The sequence below is a fragment of the Copadichromis virginalis genome, linkage group LG3 (assembly GCF_057382275.1).
Source record: "Copadichromis virginalis isolate Kocher_CV1m ecotype Utaka linkage group LG3, C_Virginalis_male_GT1.1, whole genome shotgun sequence".
Taxonomy (NCBI): domain Eukaryota; kingdom Metazoa; phylum Chordata; class Actinopteri; order Cichliformes; family Cichlidae; genus Copadichromis; species Copadichromis virginalis.
The window spans coordinates 40764965-40785551 of record NC_140620.1 but is presented as its reverse complement, the minus strand read 5'-3'; the positions used below and the strand labels follow the sequence as shown (position 1 = coordinate 40785551).

Here is a 20587-nt window from a genome sequence, read left to right as displayed (position 1 = left end):
AAGCAGAAGGAGTTGCAGGCACAGACTAAGCGGCAGACTGAGGCCTTGGAAAACCTCATCAGTCGGTCTGGTTCCTCAGCGGTGACGCTGCTGGGAGGGGAAACAAGGACAACCCCCAAGCTTTCCTGGAGATGTTCCAGGTGATGGCGGAGGGGTGCTGGTGTCCGGCAGAAGAGTGGGCTCTCTGGCTGCTCCTTTTGCTGTCAGGGGAAGCCCTTCCCAAACATGAGGAGATCATTACTGGACCAGCTATGGCTCTCCCACAAGGACCATAAGCACCGCTTCTGGGAAGGTCGGATGGAGTCGGAGGACCAGCCCTTCGGGTGTTCCAGGTAGCTAAAGCCTGACCCCAAGCTGGGGGAAACTTGGCTGCTCAACAATGTGGTCCTTGAGAAGTTCATGAAGGGACTCCCCTTAGGGACGGTGGAGTGGATCTGTTGCCACTGACTGGTGAACCTAGAGGCTGCTGGAGGACCACCTTGCAGCATGGCCAGAATGTCCGTGGGAGCAACCACAGGCAGCAGTAGTGAAACGATCGGTCTGAGCCCAGCGAATCCCCTCCCCCCTCCCCTCCCCCCCCCCCCCCCCCCCCCCCCGCCCACACCCCTCTGCACATGTATGGTCTTCAGGTGTAACATGAAAAGGAAAAATGTGAAGCACTAAGTGATTTGCTGTTTCAATTGCAGTAGGTAGTTTTGATAAGGCTATGAAACTGTGGTTGGTAGTGCTATAGACTGCCTTCAAGAACCTGTCTGTGTTGGGAGGAAGAAAGCCTGCCATCCCAGCAAGCTCTCACTAAAAAGAGAGGAAAGAAAGTGAGATGCAAGTGAGAAATAAAGAAGATAGACTACACCTCCTTGGACCATGACAGGTGAGAGAACATAAGCACATTCAGTCACAGTTTCTGATTGCTTTCTTTCACAATCTTTGCCACTAGGTGGCAAACTAAAGTAAGCAGACTGAGGCTTGGTAGCAAGCTAGACCTTTTTGAGAAGGCCCTTGCACCTCTCAGCCAGTACTTTGTGATATTTTTTTTTTTTTTTTTTTTTTGGGGGGGGGGGGTTGTTAAACTTTAGTTGGTTGTGGAAAATATTGAAGAATATATAACTTATTGCCCAGAGAAGATGTTACATCCTTTCACAAAATTGCAACTGCTGTTAGTAGCAGAACATTATGGTAATGATTAGTTACAAAAGACTCAAAGAATGTGTGAAAGTGATCAATATGACGATGAACGTAGGTTAATTAATGCCTAAAGAAATCAATTAAAATTTTTCTTTTTTCTTCTTTCTTTTACAGTGGAAAACCATTTGTTATCCCTAAGCCAATGACTACAAAATAACTGTGTATAATCAAAGTTTCTTTGATTTTCAATTAAGTTACAACAGTAGGACAGGGGGTGGTGCACTTTACCAATAATGAATGACAACAATACAACATACAAATTAAATAGCAGAGTAAATGCAGGGGAGAACCAGTAAGGCTCTGGTCCAAAGCCTCAGAGAGGGAGAGAATGGCAGAACAACAGCTGGTTTATGGGCTCAAATTGTGGTCATAAATATTTTGTACTTGTAAATCAAATGCGTATTTGTGTACTGAGTTTCTTGTAAACCAAAATATGTGAAAATTTTATGTTTGTGCATCTACAGATGAGAATTTGTGTGTTTGTAAAAAATATTTACACGAGTTACAATTTTTTTTGGTAAGGTCTAGTCACAGATATGAAACTCTAAAAAAAAAACCCTCTGCGCTCAGGTTCCCTGGCTGCATGTGGATTCCAACTTACACGTACAAATTTTGACCCGATTTTTCTTCCTTTCAGCTAATTGGTCAATGTCATGTCAATCACAAATTTAACAATCCAATCAGAGAACAGATGGGTTTGGCTGTTGGAGGGGTGCGTTACTGAGCTACAGGTCCTGGAAGGGTAATACAGTTTGAGGCTGGAGGATCTCTATATAAATTTCCCATAGAAGCTAGGTCCCCTAACTTTTGGTAGCTGTTGAAAGGATAAAGTTGTGGTATATCAGCGGTTAGAAATACCATTATTACTTTAGGATTAGTTTAACACAAAGTCAGGGCTGACCCAGGACCATTGCTGTGAGTCACAGTGCGCAGCATAAAGGTCCTTTCACAGCGGACGCAGGATGTGCTGCTAATGCTAACTGCTAACTAAAAGCCAAGATTCCAGAATTTGTTGCGCTGGCTGCTGAGCTCTGTGGGGTTTTGCGGCAGCTCTACGTGTACTAGACACGCCTGCTCCTTGTCGTTTCTATCTCTGACTTTATGTCCTCTACAAGAGTTTGTGTTGTTATATCTTTAAATGTTCAATAAAAACACGTATCGCTAATTCATAACAAAGAAAGCTTTGTAACTATCCCCACTAGTGAAGACAGTGTCATTTCTAAAACACTGCTTTCCCTCCAAAGTCCACAGCGCTGTTGAAAAGGCTCTGGAGTAGCCCATACTGGAGGTCTCTGTATAAGCACATAAACCTGTGACACAAAAATCACCAAACTCGGACAAGCACAGACTGTTTTCCTTCGTGGTGATGAAGGAAAACACTGGGCATTTCTTCTTCCAGGACCTGATGATTCCTTAAGCACCCCTCCAACAGCCAAACCCATCAGTTCTTTAATTGGATTGTTAAATTTGTGATTGACATGACATTGACCAATCAGCTGAAAGGAAGAAAAATAGGGTCAAAGCTGGAACGTGTAAGCTGGAATCCACACACAGCCAGGGCACCTGAGCGCAGAGTTTTACATGTAGTTTTTTGCTCCGTATCTGTAACTAGACCTTAACCAAAAAAATTGTAACTCGTGTAAATGTTTTTTGCAAACACAAATCATTTTTACATAAACATTAAATTATCATCTGTAGATGCACAAACATGAAATTTTTACATATTTTGGTTTATAAGGTTAAAAAACTGAGTATATAAATATGCATTTGATTTACAAGTACAAAATATTTATGACCACAATTTGAGTCCATACTAGTTTCATCATAATTTCAAGCTAAATCTATCAACAATTAATTCATGTTTTTTTAATCAGCTATTTTTAACAAAAATATAATAATTCCAGAAATTATGCAGTACTTCCAAACACTAGCACCTTACAATCAGTTCCTATTATTAATATTGCTACCGACAGTTTATACTTAAATCAGGTCATCATGTTTTGACCTACTTTCTTTGGGTGGCAGCTCAGGTACTTTCCATCATCAGTCATGCACAGCAAAGGGGAAGCGTAAACTGCAAAAGGAGCATGAGCAGCAACGATAGCTTCCTTTTACTCTGTTATCACTGAAAGCAGATAAAATTCCACCCACCTATTTTCATATTTTAAAATTTGTCCTTTTTAAGGTCAGGATGAGCTGGACCTTATCTAAGCTAACCCTAATCCTAACCCTTGCCACAATGTGATTGCCCAATCCACTGTCAAGACCAGAATTTGTTACTTAAAACATATCTAAATAGGTTTTACACTGAAAGATTAACTTAACAAAACTCAGATGAGATATTTTAAATATGAAGTCTTGTTAAGATTTGCTACAGGAAGGGTTTACATAAGGGAAGGCCAAAGTTGACTGTACAGAAATCATGTGAGTTCCTGTAAATGTGTAACAGATTCTGAAAGTGAAAATCAAGTATCGGTGGGTGTGGGTAATCACTCAACACTGTCCCAGAATGAAACTAGTGGCTGATACTGTGAAATGCTTTCAGCTTGACTCAGAGGGTAAGAATACAAAATATGGTGTTTGTGACTGTTCACTATGAATTCCCCAATTTATCCAACATAAAATGACTGCACAGATCTGGAGCAAGAGACGTTGTGATCCCAGAGTTATGTCTCTGAATTTTACCACAGAGAACCGATTATCTGTATATTTTTTTGGTGTCTGTCAGTGTACATGAGAGATTTGCTTGTGTGTGTGTATCCTGTATTCAACTTGAGAGAGAATGTCCTTTTACCTCGTTAAGCAAAAGTCAACTGTCCTCCAGCTGATGCAGGTGACCTTGAAGGATAGGAGCAGATAGTCAAAACACAGTCCTGTTTTCAGGGAGAATTGTTTTTCTGGCCAGTCTTGGCCTAGGGTAGCTGCATGAAGGAGATGGTTGTTTGGGTTCGAACGAACAACTGCATTCCAGTTTCGCAGTTGGTCTAAATGTCCATCACTGGTCAGCTCGCCTGCTGCGTCACAGCGGACGCAGGATGTGCTGCTAATGCTAACTGCTAACTAAAAGCCAAGATTCCAGAATTTGTTGCGCTGGCTGCTGAGCTCTGTGGGGTTTTGCGGCAGCTCTACGTGTACTAGACACGCCTGCTCCTTGTCGTTTCTATCTCTGACTTTATGTCCTCTACAAGAGTTTGTGTTGTTATATCTTTAAATGTTCAATAAAAACACGTATCGCTAATTCATAACAAAGAAAGCTTTGTAACTATCCCCACTAGTGAAGACAGTGTCATTTCTAAAACACTGCTTTCCCTCCAAAGTCCACAGCGCTGTTGAAAAGGCTCTGGAGTAGCCCATACTGGAGGTCTCTGTATAAGCACATAAACCTGTGACACAAAAATCACCAAACTCGGACAAGCACAGACTGTTTTCCTTCGTGGTGATGAAGGAAAACACTGGGCATTTCTTCTTCCAGGACCTGATGATTCCTTAAGCACCCCTCCAACAGCCAAACCCATCAGTTCTTTAATTGGATTGTTAAATTTGTGATTGACATGACATTGACCAATCAGCTGAAAGGAAGAAAAATAGGGTCAAAGCTGGAACGTGTAAGCTGGAATCCACACACAGCCAGGGCACCTGAGCGCAGAGTTTTACATGTAGTTTTTTGCTCCGTATCTGTAACTAGACCTTAACCAAAAAAATTGTAACTCGTGTAAATGTTTTTTGCAAACACAAATCATTTTTACATAAACATTAAATTATCATCTGTAGATGCACAAACATGAAATTTTTACATATTTTGGTTTATAAGGTTAAAAAAACTGAGTATATAAATATGCATTTGATTTACAAGTACAAAATATTTATGACCACAATTTGAGTCCATACTAGTTTCATCATAATTTCAAGCTAAATCTATCAACAATTAATTCATGTTTTTTTAATCAGCTATTTTTAACAAAAATATAATAATTCCAGAAATTATGCAGTACTTCCAAACACTAGCACCTTACAATCAGTTCCTATTATTAATATTGGTACTGACAGTTTATACTTTAATCAGGTCATCATGTTTTGACCCACTTTCTTTGGGTGGCAGCTCAGGTACTTTCCATCATCAGTCATGCACAGCAAAGGGGAAGCGTAAACTGCAAAAGGAGCATGAGCAGCAACGATAGCTTCCTTTTACTCTGTTATCACTGAAAGCAGATAAAATTCCACCCACCTATTTTCATATTTTAAAATTTGTCCTGTTTAAGGTCAGGATGAGCTGGACCTTATCTAACCTAACCCTAATCCTAACCCTTGCCACAATGTGATTGCCCAATCCACTGTCAAGACCAGAATTTGTTACTTAAAACATATCTAAATAGGTTTTACACTGAAAGATTAACTTAAAAAAACTCCATCCATCTATCCATCCATCTTCATCCGCTTTATCCGAGACTGGGTCGCGGGGGCAGCAGCCTAAGCAAAGAGGCCCAGACTTCCCTCTCCCCAGCCACCTCCTCCAGCTTATCCGGGGGAACTCCAAGGCGTTCCCAGGCCAGCCGAGAGATATAATCTCTCCAGCGTGTCCTGGGTCTGCCCCGGGGCCTCCTCCCGGTGGGACATGCCTGGAACACCTCACCCAGGAGGCGCCCAGGGGGCATCCTTGTCAGATGCCCGAACCACCTTAACTGGCTCCTTTCAATGTGGAGCAGCAGCGGCTCTACTCTGAGCCCCTCCCAGATGGCTGAACTTCTCACCCTATCTCTAAGGGAGAGGCCAGCCACCCTTCGGAGGAAGCTCATTTCTGCCGCTTGTATCCGCGATCTTGTTCTTTCGGTCACTACCCACAGCTCGTGGCCATAGGTGAGGGTAGGGACGTAGATCGACCGGTAAATTGAGAGCTTCGCTTTTACACTCAGCTCCCTCTTCACCACGACGGACCGGTGCAGCGTCTGCATTACTGCAGCTGCAGCCCCAATCCGTCTGTCGATCTCCGGCTCCCTTCTCCCATCACTCGCGAACAAGACCCCGAGATACTTGAACTCCTCCACTTGGGGCAGGAACTCATCCCCGACCCGGAGTGGGCACTCCACCCTTTTCCGGCTGAGAACCATGGCCTCGGATTTGGAGGTGCTGATCCTCATTCCCGCTGCTTCACACTCGGCTGCGAACCGTTCCAGTGCGAGCTGGAGGCCCTCACCCGATGAAAGTTAAAAAAACTCAGATGAGATATTTTAAATATGAAGTCTTGTTAAGATTTGCTACAGGAAGGGTTTACATAAGGGAAGGCCAAAGTTGACTGTACAGAAATCATGTGAGTTCCTGTAAATGTGTAACAGATTCTGAAAGTGAAAATCAAGTATCGGTGGGTGTGGGTAATCACTCAACACTGTCCCAGAATGAAACTAGTGGCTGATACTGTGAAATGCTTTCAGCCTGACTCAGAGGGTAAGAATACAAAATATGGTGTTTGTGACTGTTCACTATGAATTCCCCAATTTATCCAACATAAAATGATTGCACAGATCTGGAGCAAGAGACGTTGTGATCCCAGAGTTATGTCTCTGAATTTTACCATAGAGAACCGATTATCTGTTTATTTTGTTGGTGTCTGTCAGTGTACATGAGAGATTTGCGTGTGTGTGTATCCTGTATTCAACTTGAGAGAGAATGTCCTTTCACCTCGTTAAGCAAAAGTCAACTGTCCTCCAGCTGATGCAGGTGACCTTGAAGGATAGGAGCAGATAGTCAAAACACAGTCCTGTTATCAGGGAGAATTGTTTTTTTGGCCAGTCTTGGCCTAGGGTAGCTGCATGAAGGAGATGGTTGCTTGGGTTCAAACGAACAACTGCATTCCAGTTTCGCAGTTGGTCTAAATGTCCATCACTGGTCATCAGGTCTCTCAATTCCCGTTGCAGAGCAGTGAGCTTTTCCAAGATCCTATAAATATTGCTTTCAATAAGCACAGTCTGAGTACTCACGGCTTGCCCATCGTCAATCGTGTCAGCCACCCTTGTGGGGTTTTGAACAGCTGTAACTGCTTTCTTTTTTCGTCGATAAGCCCGGTCCAAGCCAGCTCCAATCAGCCAGAACTCTGTTATCATTGTTCCAAATAGATAGTAAAGTGTCGCCAGGCACACGATGTAACTGATCATCGTGTATCCGGCAGCAAATGTCTCTGCAGCAGTGGGGGCGAACACTCCCTCTGCCCCCCCCCCACACACACACATAAAACATATTAAGGATTGTACATTAACATAAAACTGTTGTCGGAACCATACTGAATTTCACCAGAGAAACACACACACACACACACACACACACACACACACACACACACACACACACACACACATATGAAGAGAGAGAGAGTATGCATTGTATGCAAACGGCTACCAAACAGCCATCATAATTCGTCATACAATGAGAACAGGACAAATCAACAATCGACAATGACTAATTAATATTAAAATCTGTAACATAATGTATTGTTTGGAGTTCAGTCTGTTACTGTTACTATAGGGCTTTGGAGTTGATGTCACGCCGCAATGCATTGTGGGAGCGCGGCGCCATTTTCGGGGTCTACGAATCAAAACAAACACACTGTCTTGGAACAACGACTACAAGTAAGATGCTTAAAAGCAGCTCAAAAGAGAATGGACTGTATAGAGACTGATTGTGTCCAGAGGCGAAGAAGCGGTACTTGCAGAAAATAGTGTGCATTGGAAATGTGGACCCGTATGAAATACGGCCGTGGAGTAGAAACCCTGAAGACCAACCGCTATTGACGTAGCCTGACATATTTTCGTACGTTGTCTGTGGAGTCAGCACGTACAAGTCGTCATTCAAACAAAGGTAAGTCAGCTCGAGTACTGCGAGTGAAATGCGTTTGATTTTCCCCCGAACATTCAGATTAGTGCAGCATTCATTCATGAGGGGAAAATACAGTGAGAACATGTGGAGGCTGTTAGAGGGATAACATAGTGAGTTCAGTGCATTGATGAGACATTGTCCTGAAGGATTTAGTTATTCTTTATGGTTAAAGAAATTGCAATAATTTATTCATATTTATTATAAACAATCCTAATTATACATCTTGCTTTCATGTTTGTATCCTGTGTCACTAAAAATACATTTTATTTTAGTTTTATACATTGATTAATGACCTGCAGAATCTCCTTATCATATTAAATGATTCATAATTGTCACTTTATGTTTTTTTCCATCTTGAAAGTGATGACATCCTTGCATTACATACTTTAGGTTCATTTTCTGCAGGCAGGTTTCTGAAAGAGAACAGGCAGATTTACACTATAACATGTAGCGTTCTATAGATGGATGCATAAAAAAATGAAAAATTACATGTATGTGCTAACTTTCTAAACACTTTGTTACATTTATGATAAAGTAGATAAAACACATTTACGTCGGCCTTGGCTCATTAGTTCTTGTCTTTAAATGAACTTTGTGTGTGTTTCAGGTACTGCACTCTCAAAGACTGAATGAACCAGCATTGCAGCCATGGGTCACTGTGAGCATCACAGGGAAGGTTGAAGCAGCCCACAGCACCTGTATGGCCGGAGTCGCAGAGACCTGCACCCACGTCACTGCTCTTCTGTTTAATGTAGAAGCAACAGTGTTGATCCGTGGCACAAGGACTGTTACAGATGAACCTACATACTGGGTTTTGCTGGGTAATATGACCAAGATACAGTCAGTGGTTGGCCATAAGATAGACTTCTCCTCTTCAGCTGCCAGACAGACCATCCGTATTGAAAGGTAAAAGGAGCCGTCCTCAAAAAAGAAAAATCCCACCTGCTACTGTGGAGGAGTTGTCACCGCTATTGGATACTTTGCTGGAACACAGTAAAGCTGTGGGTTGTGGGAATGACCCATAATGCTTTATCTAGGGGTCTAGATTTATGCCTGAAGTGCACTGCCATGTAAATAATTTGCATTTACTGAATATGTACTGACTGAGTACCACTGTTCAAAAGTTGAATAAAGAAACAAACTAATTTTTGCCTCTTTTTTTTTTTTTTTTTTATTAAAACCACCTTATAGAACATCACATCAGTTACAATGTAGAATTCATGTCATTTATAGTTTACAAATGACAAAATGTTTACAAAAAATCATGACAGTGTTTACATGATATCACCCACTACTAACATTACTTTATTTACTGTATCTTTTGAAAAAATACCGCTATTTATACAGCAAAAGACTTAAGAATATTTAACATGAGCAGGTTTCATTTTCCCCTGGTTTTACTACCACACTGTTCACCAAACCTTGAACATGTTATCCAGAAGGGTCACCTCTTCACCCCCACATGGAAGAAGTAATCTGATTGGCATGGTGGTATGTTTGAAGCAGGTCCCTTGTGTAGCGCTGGAACCCAGTCACGATGTGTTTCATCCATTTCATAGGTTGGTTTGCTGCAATAATGCCAAATAATTAGCAACTCTATAAATAGAAGGTAGTTCTGCAAAATCACTCAGTAGGATGTTTGTTCTAATTTACTATGAGCTCAGAGCGCATCGAAAATAAAACTAAAAGGCTATAAAGAGTGATATGAACTTATTTAGAACTTACCGGAATGAAAATGTCTGGAGCACCAACAGATATTTAGAGATGGAAGAGAACTGGATATCAGCTCGTCTCACAGCTTCTTTTTTTTTTGTCGAACTTTATTTGAAATTATAAAGCGAACATTCAGTCATTCCAGTTCAGTTTGTACAGTAGACATACAGGGCAAATAAGAGTAACAATATACAGTACAATGAAATAAGAAGGATAAATAAATATAGGAGAAAAAAAAAGAGGGAGGGGGGGGATGTGACAGACTTCATAACAACTTTGTACTTGAAAGTTGTATCTGTGACAGCTCATTCGTTAAACATTTCTGAATGAATTTCAATTAATGATAAACCTTTTTTATTGGAAGTTAATTTAAGAGAGTTTAAGTAATATTCAATTTCAATCAAAAACAAATTAAATGATGGAGTTGAGTTTTGAAATTTACATTTATGTATATGGAATTTCCCTAATAAGATATAAAGATTGACAATGGCACGTATTTTTTTTTCTTTAGTTTCAAAATAAGTGATCAATTGAAATTGAATATTACTTAAACTCTTCAATTTTGATTTTGTATGTTGTTTTGTACAATATAACATTTTCAAGCTCTCTCCAAAATGTAGCACTATATGAATAGCCATAAAACAAATGAGTAACACTTTCAAGTTCAGTTTTACAAAAGGTACATTTTCTATCAATGTCACAGAATCTTGAAATGTATGTGTTGGATGGATATATGTTATGTAATATTTTCAAATGTAATTCTCTAACATTTTTTGTAATACAGAATCTAAAAGGAACAAGCCACGCTTTATCCCAGTTGATATTATCAAAAATAGCATTCCAAAAAAACTTCCCTCTTGGAGTTATTTTCTTCGCATCATACAAACATTCTCTAATATGTTTATTGGTGCATTTCTTGCTTAACAGATCAATACCATTTATATAAAGAGTGTTAACGGATGCATGTGGTGTGTTCTGTTTTTTGTAGCTTTTTCTAGCTAAGATCTTTAAATTTGATAGGGAATTTTTTTTCTGTAATAAAGTCCTTATAACTAAGTAGTTGGCCTTCAGAGTCAAATAAGTCATTTAAATAGATTATATTTTTATCAATCCAATTCTGCAAATGTAGTGATTTGTTCCTCTTAGTAATACATTCGTTATTCCAGATAATGAATCTATGTGGAGAAAAGATATGTGAATAACATAATTTCCAAGCCAACAATGCCTGTTGATAAAATGCAGACATTTTAACTGGTAACTTTGATATACTGTAATTACAAGACAATAGGAACTGTAAACCTCCAACATTTCTAAAAATGTTATGTGGAATGAAATGCCATAATGATCCAGGAGATTTTAAGCATTCTTTTAGCAGCTCGTCTCACAGCTGCTATCCAGGCTGGACGCCTTCGTTTGGTAACATCGATACACGAGCTGCCTCATGATGCTTCCAGGTGGGGAAAGAATGAAAAGATAAACCATTTTTAAGCTTATTCTCTTGCCGGTCGTGCGATCGAACATTGCACCGGACCACACAGCAAATACGAACCACGGCTGTTGTTTGTACCTTCGCTCCCTTTTCGCTTGCGCTTTGATTTGACCCCGAAAATGGCGGATCACGCCAAAATCCTTTCCACGCCCACCCCCGTGACATCACGCTCCAAAGCCCTATTTTTACCATTTCTTTTTGGAGCAACTGTAATCCACATTATTTCCTTAGGGATTAATAAAGTATTCTGATTCTGATTGTTTCAGGATGACGTGCCATTATCCAATGACACATCTGCTTACCTCTATCTTTTGCTCGTTTCTCCTCCTCCTCTTTTCTATTTTTTCTAAACTGAGCACCTGATGGCTTTGAACTTTTCTTGTCCATCTTCCATTGGTTTTAATTTTGCACAGATTCACTTTGTCTAAGGTGTGGTTCTGGGATTTCACACAACCTAGGATTCAAATCATGAATACATAATGGGCTTGGATTTGCATAATTATGAATGAAATGTGCTCTATTTGGAAGCAGCCGGCCTCCCTCCCCTTTCGACGGGTTGTGTGTGAGACTTTAAATCATCCATCCATCCATCCATCCATTCGCTTCCGCTTATCCTTTTCAGGGTCATGGGGGGGCGCTGGAGCCTATCCCAGCTGTCATAGGGCGAGAGGCAAGGTACACCCTGGACAGTTCGCCAGTCTGTCGCAGGGCTAACACACAAGGACAGACAACCATTCACACTCACATTCATTCACACATTCACACCTAGTGGCAATTTGGATCATCCAATTAACCTATCTCCACAAGCTGCATGTCTTTGGACGGTGGGAGGAAGCCGGAGTACCCGGAGAGAACCCACGCAAACACGGGGAGAACATGCAAACTCCACACAGAAGGACCCCGGCCTGATGGTGGAATTGAACTCAGGACTTTCTTGCTGTGCGGCAACAGTGCTAACCACCGTGCCACCGTGCTGCCCACTTTAAATCATCAAATTGTAAATTATAAATTTTAAATTGTTATTGATCCCTTTACCCCTGGTCCTAAAGTGTATATTTATTTTCTTACTCTTCTTATATTTATTTCTTGTTTACTTGCACTGCTGTAACTGTCGTATCGTCTCTCTATATACTGGACTGTATGTAGCAGAGATGACAATAAAGTTTACTTTGACTTCAGCACAGCAGCAAGCAGGTGCACCGAGGACTCTCGCGCTCACTTTTCGCTATAGAATTTCGAAAAAATATCGGTGCAAATTATGTCTGTATCATAATGTCTGGTGTTTTCGTGTTTGTTGGGGTTTTTTTTTTTAATTTTGTTTTATTTTGCGAGTTGGTTATTAGATGCTGCTCCAGCCAGCCAGTGAATCCCCCGCCCTCTCCTCCCTGTGCCGCAAGCAGCAGGCGCACCTCGCAAACGGAGGGCGCCCTTACTCCCAGCAAATGGGCGATAGAAAACAGATCGGTGCCTATGCCATTCCCAATATGCGCTGGCTGATGTCGGGGCAGCATGAGTACGGGCATTTTTTTTTTTTTTTGCCGATGCCCGTGATGCCGCCCCCCCCCCCACCACGATGCCACCCCGGGCAACCGCCTGTGTCGCCCGTATCAAAAACCGCTACTGCTCTGCAGGACAATCAGGCACTCCCGAGCCCAGGCTTCTTGTCGAGAATAGGGTGTCAATTTCGTTAAGGGACCAGTTGATCAAATCCAGAATTCTTTAGCTTTTAAAGAACAAGACTGAGAGACTACCTAAGGGTTAGAGTTAGATGAGACTAGACAAGGACATAGAAGCCAAGCAGGGAAAGATAAGGGAGGGAGAGGGAAAAAAAGATGCGTCCGCCTCTGCCAAGAGAACTGATCCCACATTGCTTCAATAATGTTGAGGTCTGGGCTTTGGGGAGGCCAATCCATGACTGATGGTGCTCCACTATCTGTTTCTCTAGGTATTCTTTTACTACATTGGCAGTGTGTTTGAGATCACTGTCATGCTGAATAATAAAACTGTTGCCAATTACATGCTTTTCAGATGGTATTTCTTGGTGGATCAGAATCTGATGGCACTTTTCTGTGTTCATAATTTCATGAAGTTTGACATAATCCCCAACACCACTAGCTAAAATACAGCCCCAAATCATGTCAGAGCCACATGTTTTATAGATGGCTATAGATATTCACTCTTTCACCTCATCCCTGACCTTCTATAATAATCCAAATTACAATTTGAACCAAATTTCAAAATTGGAAGACTCTTACAAAAGGTTTTTTTTTTTTGGTTTTTTTGGGGTTTTTTTTTTTAGAATTTGCAGAGGTGGGAAGAGATGAAATACAAATGCTTCCATATGTATTGGTGTCTTAGGTAGAATTTTCAAGTGTCAGAGTATTGGATATTTATTTTTCTGACAACTTTTTATTTTTAGGCTGTACATTTTAAAATAAATCTATCCACATTCTAGAATCTTGTTTTTGCAGTGTCTATTCTGGCTACCTTCTCTTGCTAAAGGTGTTCATGAGTACATCTCTGCTTGTTCAGTGTGTACACAAAATAAATCCTCTAGGTCTCCTCCTGTCAGCTTATTTATACCTCTTCCCATGCTGGAGCAGCTGTGGTCATACATTGCTTTGGACTTTTTCACTGGTTTATCTCCTTCATTACATAATAAAGTCATATTTAGCATTATGGACAGTTTTCATGTTCTCATTCTCCCCAAGCTGCCTTCAGCTCTCAAGACACAAAACATTCAGTAACACGTCTTCTGGTTAGGATTTTTGATGTGCTCGTCTTAAGTTCTTTTCACTCAGTGGTCAGTTACTCTGTGAAAGTCAACACACATACTTGCAGAGTGAAAAAACAAGAGACAAATCAAATTAAATAGCATTAAATGAGCTGACAAATATTTTTCTTTGTTTAATCATTTTTTTGTTTTTTTTTACTCTACGTTCAATAAAAGTTTCCCAAAAAATGTTTAAAAAAACTGGTGGCATAGAAACCATGAAATTCCTCCACCCTGCTGTTAACGTGCTACGTTAGCTCTCCCCTCCCACTAACAACTAGTGCATAGAACACAAATAACATAGATTAACATAGTTTATAAAATCCAAAACCTAGTCAGAGATAGCAACTTATTAAATCATGTTACTGTTCTCTTTCAATTGGGCGGAGAAGTTCTGAATTACTTGATGGTTTTGGTTTTTAAATAGAAGTCTAAACTTATTATACAGCTGCACTTTTAGCCATCATAAAAATGATAAGTAAGTTTAGAATATATTAGAATATATCCTTTTAAGACCCTATTTTTCGGAATATAAGGCGCACCGGATTATAAGGCGCATTAAGCAAAACAAAACAGTCAGATAACTCAAACTTTACTCAACTCATTTTTCTTGCTTCCACCATTGATTCATCCATCCATCCATTCGCTTCTGCTTATCCTTTTCAGGGTCACGGGGGGCACTGGAGCCTATCCCAGCTGTCGAGAGGCGAGAGTCGGGGTACACCCTGGACAGGTCGCCAGTGTCGCAGGGCTAACACACAGAGACAGACAACCATTCGCACTCACATTCACTCCCGCATTCACACCTATGGGCAATTTAGATGATGAATTAACCTATCCCCACTTACTCTCCTGGCTAAAGTTTGGTCCGTTTACAGCATCCTGTTATGCGATTGCATTTGTCCCTAACCATGGGGAACCCCCACATTAAATTTTATTGAGTGGAAAAAAGTTAGCATTCATCCTCTAGCTTCAGTGTGTTTATATTGTGCTAACATAGCTGTGTTGCTAGCAATCACATAGCACGTTATCATATACCAGCTAGTCCAACTTCAGTAACCCTACAAAAGTCACTGCTGTTTAGTTGTCTGTCTTCATTTATGTTGGAAGTGATAGCAGAGCTGTACGTTTTAATTTTTTTTTTGTTCAACTTAGGTTTGGCGTTTCGGTCCTCCTGCCGACATTACCTTACCCTAGTAAGCTTCAGAGCTTCAGTCTGCCATGGCTAATGGCTGGGGGATCAGGATCCACCGCATCGTTGCATACAACCCGCCAGCTAACAGGATGTTCCACAGGTCACGTAATGCCACTAACACTATAAAAGCAGCACATTAAGACATTTTTATGCACATTATCCCTGTGTGCAGGTATACAGAATAAATAGGTGGAAAAAGTTACAGAATTGAAATGGATTTCACAGCTCTGGGGAAGAAGCTTTTTCACAGTTTGTTGGTGCTTGTTTTTATGTTCCTATACCACTTTTTAGAAGGAAGCAGTATAAATAGTCCATTGCCAGGGTGAGTGGGGTCTGTAGCAATACATTTGGCCCTTGTTGGGTTTTCTTCATCAGGTGTGATGTGTTCAGGGACCAGGTCAGACCAGGGACCAGGCCACTATAGGAACATTTTGGCACTTTGTGATGGCTTAATTTTTTCATCTCAGGATCTTGCCCTTGATTTTACTACTGTTAGTGTGATTTTAAGGGCAGTTGTGAGCTTGAAACATAAGGCTGACTGGTGACTACTGATATACTATATATGTCTACATTACACATTCCAAAAAAATTAACACAATGCCAAGACCTAAAGGTTATTTGTGGCATGTCTGAACTACTGTATCCAACAAATCCATTCTTGAATTTCTTTTATGATGCTTATACCATTAAGTTGATTTCAGCTAATGCTATCTACTTCAAAATGCAAAAAATAAACACTTTACTTGAGTGCCCTAGTTAACATTATTTATCATCTAGACTTTTTCAAGCATTGAAAATCTAATGAAGAAGTTGAGTTTGGAAAACTAAACCTGTTTTGCAGTAATGAATGTGTTATAGATGTATAAACCTATAGAGAAAAATTTGTCTCAAAAGTGTAACAAATCCATATGATATAATCCACATGCGTAAGATTTACAAAAGTGTAGTGTTATATGGGTAAGTTTTGGGCACTCACCTGAATAAATACTAATAATTTGTGCACAGTTATTAAGTTCAGCTTCCCGGATCATTTTCTCTTTCAAAAAGCTTTCTGTGCATGCAAATTTGTACAAAAAAAATTAAAATAAAAAATACACATAACATCTCACTCGCTTGCTTGCACAACCTTAAACGTGTGTTTAGGCAAATTGCCTGATACGAACAGATCACGTTTCATGCCCACAGGATGTTAGGATACAAATTTCACACTGCCAATTTCCCACAGATCCACAAATATAAGCTGTGTTCAAATTCCAGTGGAAAACTGGGCTTCCTTTGTATTCCTGCATTTTTTCAAATAAAACATGTTTCTTTTTTTGTTTGGATCTTATCATACGCACTTGTAAAACTTTTGAGACAAAATTTTCTCCATGGAAAAGCAAAAATCATCAAATCAATAATGAATAGAGAGTATTAAGTTTGGTAAATTTGTTTGTTTGTGTCATCTGATACGTCCTGTTACAGTCCTTGCACTGTTGTGGACTGTCAGATGCACAGAACTGGATCTTGTAAAACAAGGACAGAGTGTTGAAACGGTGAAATGGTAAAATATCACTCAGAGAACAATTAAAACTACTATTTATTTATAGTGTATATGGCAGTTAAAATATATCGTTTGCAGCATAGATTCAAAGAAATTATATGGGCATGAGCTTGAAGTGGAGGCATATTCACACAGTTTATTATGATCCAGTGTTTGACAGGTTTCTCATCAGAGTCATATTATAACAACAAGCATCTCTAACCTAAGTATCTAATCTCTAAGTATTGTTTTTTTTCAAAATAGTTTTTAAAAAATATGTATTAAATACTCAGTGGTTACAGTGAAGTTCACAAGTCCTAACACTGCGACCAAATAGATATTTTATGTCTTCAGACTTCTACAGTACAAACAGTAAAACTAAAAACATACTAATATGTAGAATCTAAATGTGAAATTATCCTCCTCATACAGATTCATTAAATATATTTATACACTATTTTGAATAAGTTTAATTAGAAATCAGTAAACATTAAGAAAAAAACCCATATATAAAATTTCAGAAACTTTCCCTATAAATACGTTTTGTTTTTTTTATGAACTCATTTAAACTGATGCTCTTTGGCCCTTGAACAGGAAATAATACATATTACCTGATAAAAATGGAACAAAGTTAACCAAAATGAACAAAGTAAACTTCATTACCAATACCAACGTAAAATACACCAAAAAAGGAAATACAGAAGAAGAAGAAAGGAAACAATTTTACAGCATTTCACATGATTCCAGCCGATCTCTGATGAATACATTAAAAATCTGAAAATTACTAGAACATTCTGGTAAAATAACATTTTATGTTATGTTATACTATTTAGGCTCTGAGCTCTGATCACTCTTACTTACACCATGTCTTGTTTCTCATTCTCCTATTTTATTCCTCTATGAAACATTTTTCTTATGACTGTTTTCTATTTTTCCACTGTCATTTTTGTTACTAAATGTAACATTCACACTCAAATTCTGAATCTGGTGTACAGTTCACCTTTCTTTGAGTCACATGCTTCATCATTTACTACAATTACTGCTTTTTTGTCTCCAACAAAAGCTTCTTAACCCACAGCTTTGGTATAATTTCAGAGTCCTCCTGTGTTCTGCTCTGAGTAACATTATCTAATTGCACATTGTACTAATCTTTTCCACTCTCCCCACAGTATGGTTTGGATATTTCTTTTGTTTGCTCTCTTTCAACTTCCTCATCATTGTTTTGTTTTCCTGTGTGATCTCCAGTCTGTTGTTGATCTACATCTCCTGGAATTTGCTGATAATCTCTCTTCAGTTTCATTTTTATTATCTCTTCATGGCCAATAACCTCTACAGAATGAATTTCAAGTTGTGGCGACCTCTGGCCATTTTGCTTAGAAGTGCTACTTTCATCATCATGTCGGGTTAATGTTGTTTGAAAATAGGTGTAGATTTGTGAGGTATTCTGTCTTGATTGTCCATATTTTATTATCTCTTTCTGCTGCTCTTGTTTTGTTTCTGAAATATTACTGAATACCTGTTCATGCCCCTTACGTTTCTTTTTATGTTCATTAGCCTCGCTGTTGTTTTCACATTTTGGTCCAAAGTGCAGTGGCTCATTTAGATTTAATTCTTTAAACTTACTGAACATGTCATTTACGTCCTCTGACATTTTTTGTGTCTGTGTGTTCATGCTTTGAATATTAATTGTCTGATCTTCCTTCTCTGAACCGATACCTTCCATGTCTTCACCAACACTTCTAGGTCTGCTGTGTGACTGAGTAACCCATAGTTCTGACTGACTGTGTGGTTTCATTTGTTCATCACCAGTGCTGCTTCTGTAGTTCTCTGTCAAACAGTTGCTTCCTGACAAAGACCACTCTCTTCCCCCATCATGTCCAGTGTTTTTTTGTTTTTTTTCTATAATCTCTCCTTCCACACCTTCATGTCCGACTTTTTGTCCCAGATTGTGCTGTTCTTTGCTTTGACTGTCATCAGCTAATAGAAAGCTATACTTGTATTTTCCACTCTCACAAAAGTCTCTTTTTGTTTTATCTCTTCTTTGTGCAGCTTCACCATCTGTCTCATGCTGCTTATCGTTTTTCTTTTGCTCTTCATCATTCTCTGACATGTTCCGCTTACCTTCATCCACCTTTCCACTGCTTTGAAACATATCAGAGGAGTCTTTATGCACTACAGACCCGCTATTCACATCTCTTGTTTTACTTCTATTAGCTTCATCTGTGCTATTACTGTCTACCATCTCAGCTATCATCATCTGCTTGTCCTTATCTCTTAGTCTGTACTCTCTCATTTCTTCATTTTGTTCGACTGTCAGACTGTGTTGCTTATCCTGGTGATCACTGCCTTTTCTGGGTTTTAAATTTGCATCCTGCTGATGCACAACATCATTCTTGTGGTCATCAGAATCCTGATTATCAGTTTTTCTTTTCTTTGTAATTTGGTCACTGCTTTCATTGTCTGCATGTTCCATGTCTTTGTTTTTCTTGTTTTTTGCCGAGTACTTTTCTTTCTCCTTTTCCTGTTTACTTTCATCTTTATTCTCTACATCATTCATTATCATCTGCTGATCTTTTCCCTGTATGTCCACAAGGTTATGGTCCACGCCTGCTGCCTCACCTTCGTCTCTCCCTGTGGTCTTTACAACCTGTTCTTGATGCTCACTGGCTGAAGCTCCACCAGTGGGTGCCTCACTGATGTGTTGTGTGTCTGTAGCATGCACTGGAAATGAAATCAAAACAGTCAAAATCATTTCAAACTGCCAGTGTGATACAATCATTCACAGAAACATCAATAAGTTAATCATAAATGTTTCCCATCTTACTTTTCTTTCTCCTGTAGAACAGAAGATAAGCACTGCTGGATCTAGTAGGAGCATGGTAAAAGTAAAGTAGGGTCAGTTTAATATTCAGTAAATGTTTGTTTTGGAAGAAAATTCAGATAAAAGCTTACGTGTTATTTCTGTCCAGCTGGAATGGTCTTTCTGGAAGCTGTTAATATAAAGAATACAAAGGTGATCATCTATAGGCTAAATACTTTTTTCTATTAAGCACAAAACTGCATTAATATGTGTTAAAGTATTCATGTCTTGGGAACAATACCAGTGGAAAAAAATCAATCAGGCTTACCAATGTGACACAGGTATCATTGAAGTTGTACCATCTGTCATCATCCTGCGATTTGATTGTTACGGTGTAATGTCCGGATCTCAAGTCACCAAAGTGCTCGACAAATGCATAAAGCTCATAGGTCTGGTTCTGATAATGGGTAAAAAAAGAAAGAAATTAGTATCAGGAATTAGAAAATAAAAAGTAATGACAACATAATGAAATCTTCAGTATACCTCTGGTATTTGTAGGGTGTCAGGAGCTGTGACTGCTCGTTTTATTTTCACATGTTCTTGGTATCGATGGTCAAACCTAAATCTTTTCAACAGCAGCGTCAAAACATCTGGATGATGCCTCATTTCCAATTTCTATTTGAAACACAGAAACAATATTCTTTTATGTTTTTTAAAAAAGTTGGTTTTACGTTACTATCTTTTAATAAGATTATGATAATAATTCTTGAAGGACAAAATTGTAATTAAAACGTCAAAATCCCCATATTTAAACATCTTTCAAGAGAAAAGAAATAGAAAAACAAGTGGCCCGGGCTCCATTCAGATATTAACAATGTATTGAATAAATTGTTGTTGCTTTTGGTTTGATTTAACTTTAATAACTAAATCAAATCTACTTAATTTTAACAACTAAGACCATGTCAAATAAACATGATGATGACATGATACAATGTAATAATCACAAAAACATGTATTTATTATGTGTATGTGAACCTGCACATAAA

General features: G+C 39.3%; 1 protein-coding gene and 1 pseudogene across 2 annotated transcripts in view; one reads left to right on the top strand and one right to left on the bottom strand.

Moving 5' to 3' along the window:
- Positions 1 to 20587, top strand: part of LOC146714760 (E3 ubiquitin-protein ligase RNF19B-like) — a 230548-nt pseudogene that overhangs the window by 50327 nt on the left and 159634 nt on the right. The window lies entirely within an intron of this gene.
- The window catches only part of LOC146714767 (uncharacterized), a 53878-nt gene continuing 50111 nt past the window's right edge, over positions 16821 to 20587 (bottom strand). The window contains exons 18-22 of the mRNA XM_085440521.1: positions 20085 to 20216; positions 19870 to 19998; positions 19694 to 19731; positions 19566 to 19606; positions 16821 to 19462 (exon numbers count right to left, since the gene is read on the bottom strand). Coding sequence (XP_085296647.1) covers positions 17886 to 19462; positions 19566 to 19606; positions 19694 to 19731; positions 19870 to 19998; positions 20085 to 20216 — 1917 coding nt within the window. The 3' untranslated portion in view covers positions 16821 to 17885. The remainder of the gene's footprint in view (positions 19463 to 19565; positions 19607 to 19693; positions 19732 to 19869; positions 19999 to 20084; positions 20217 to 20587) is intronic.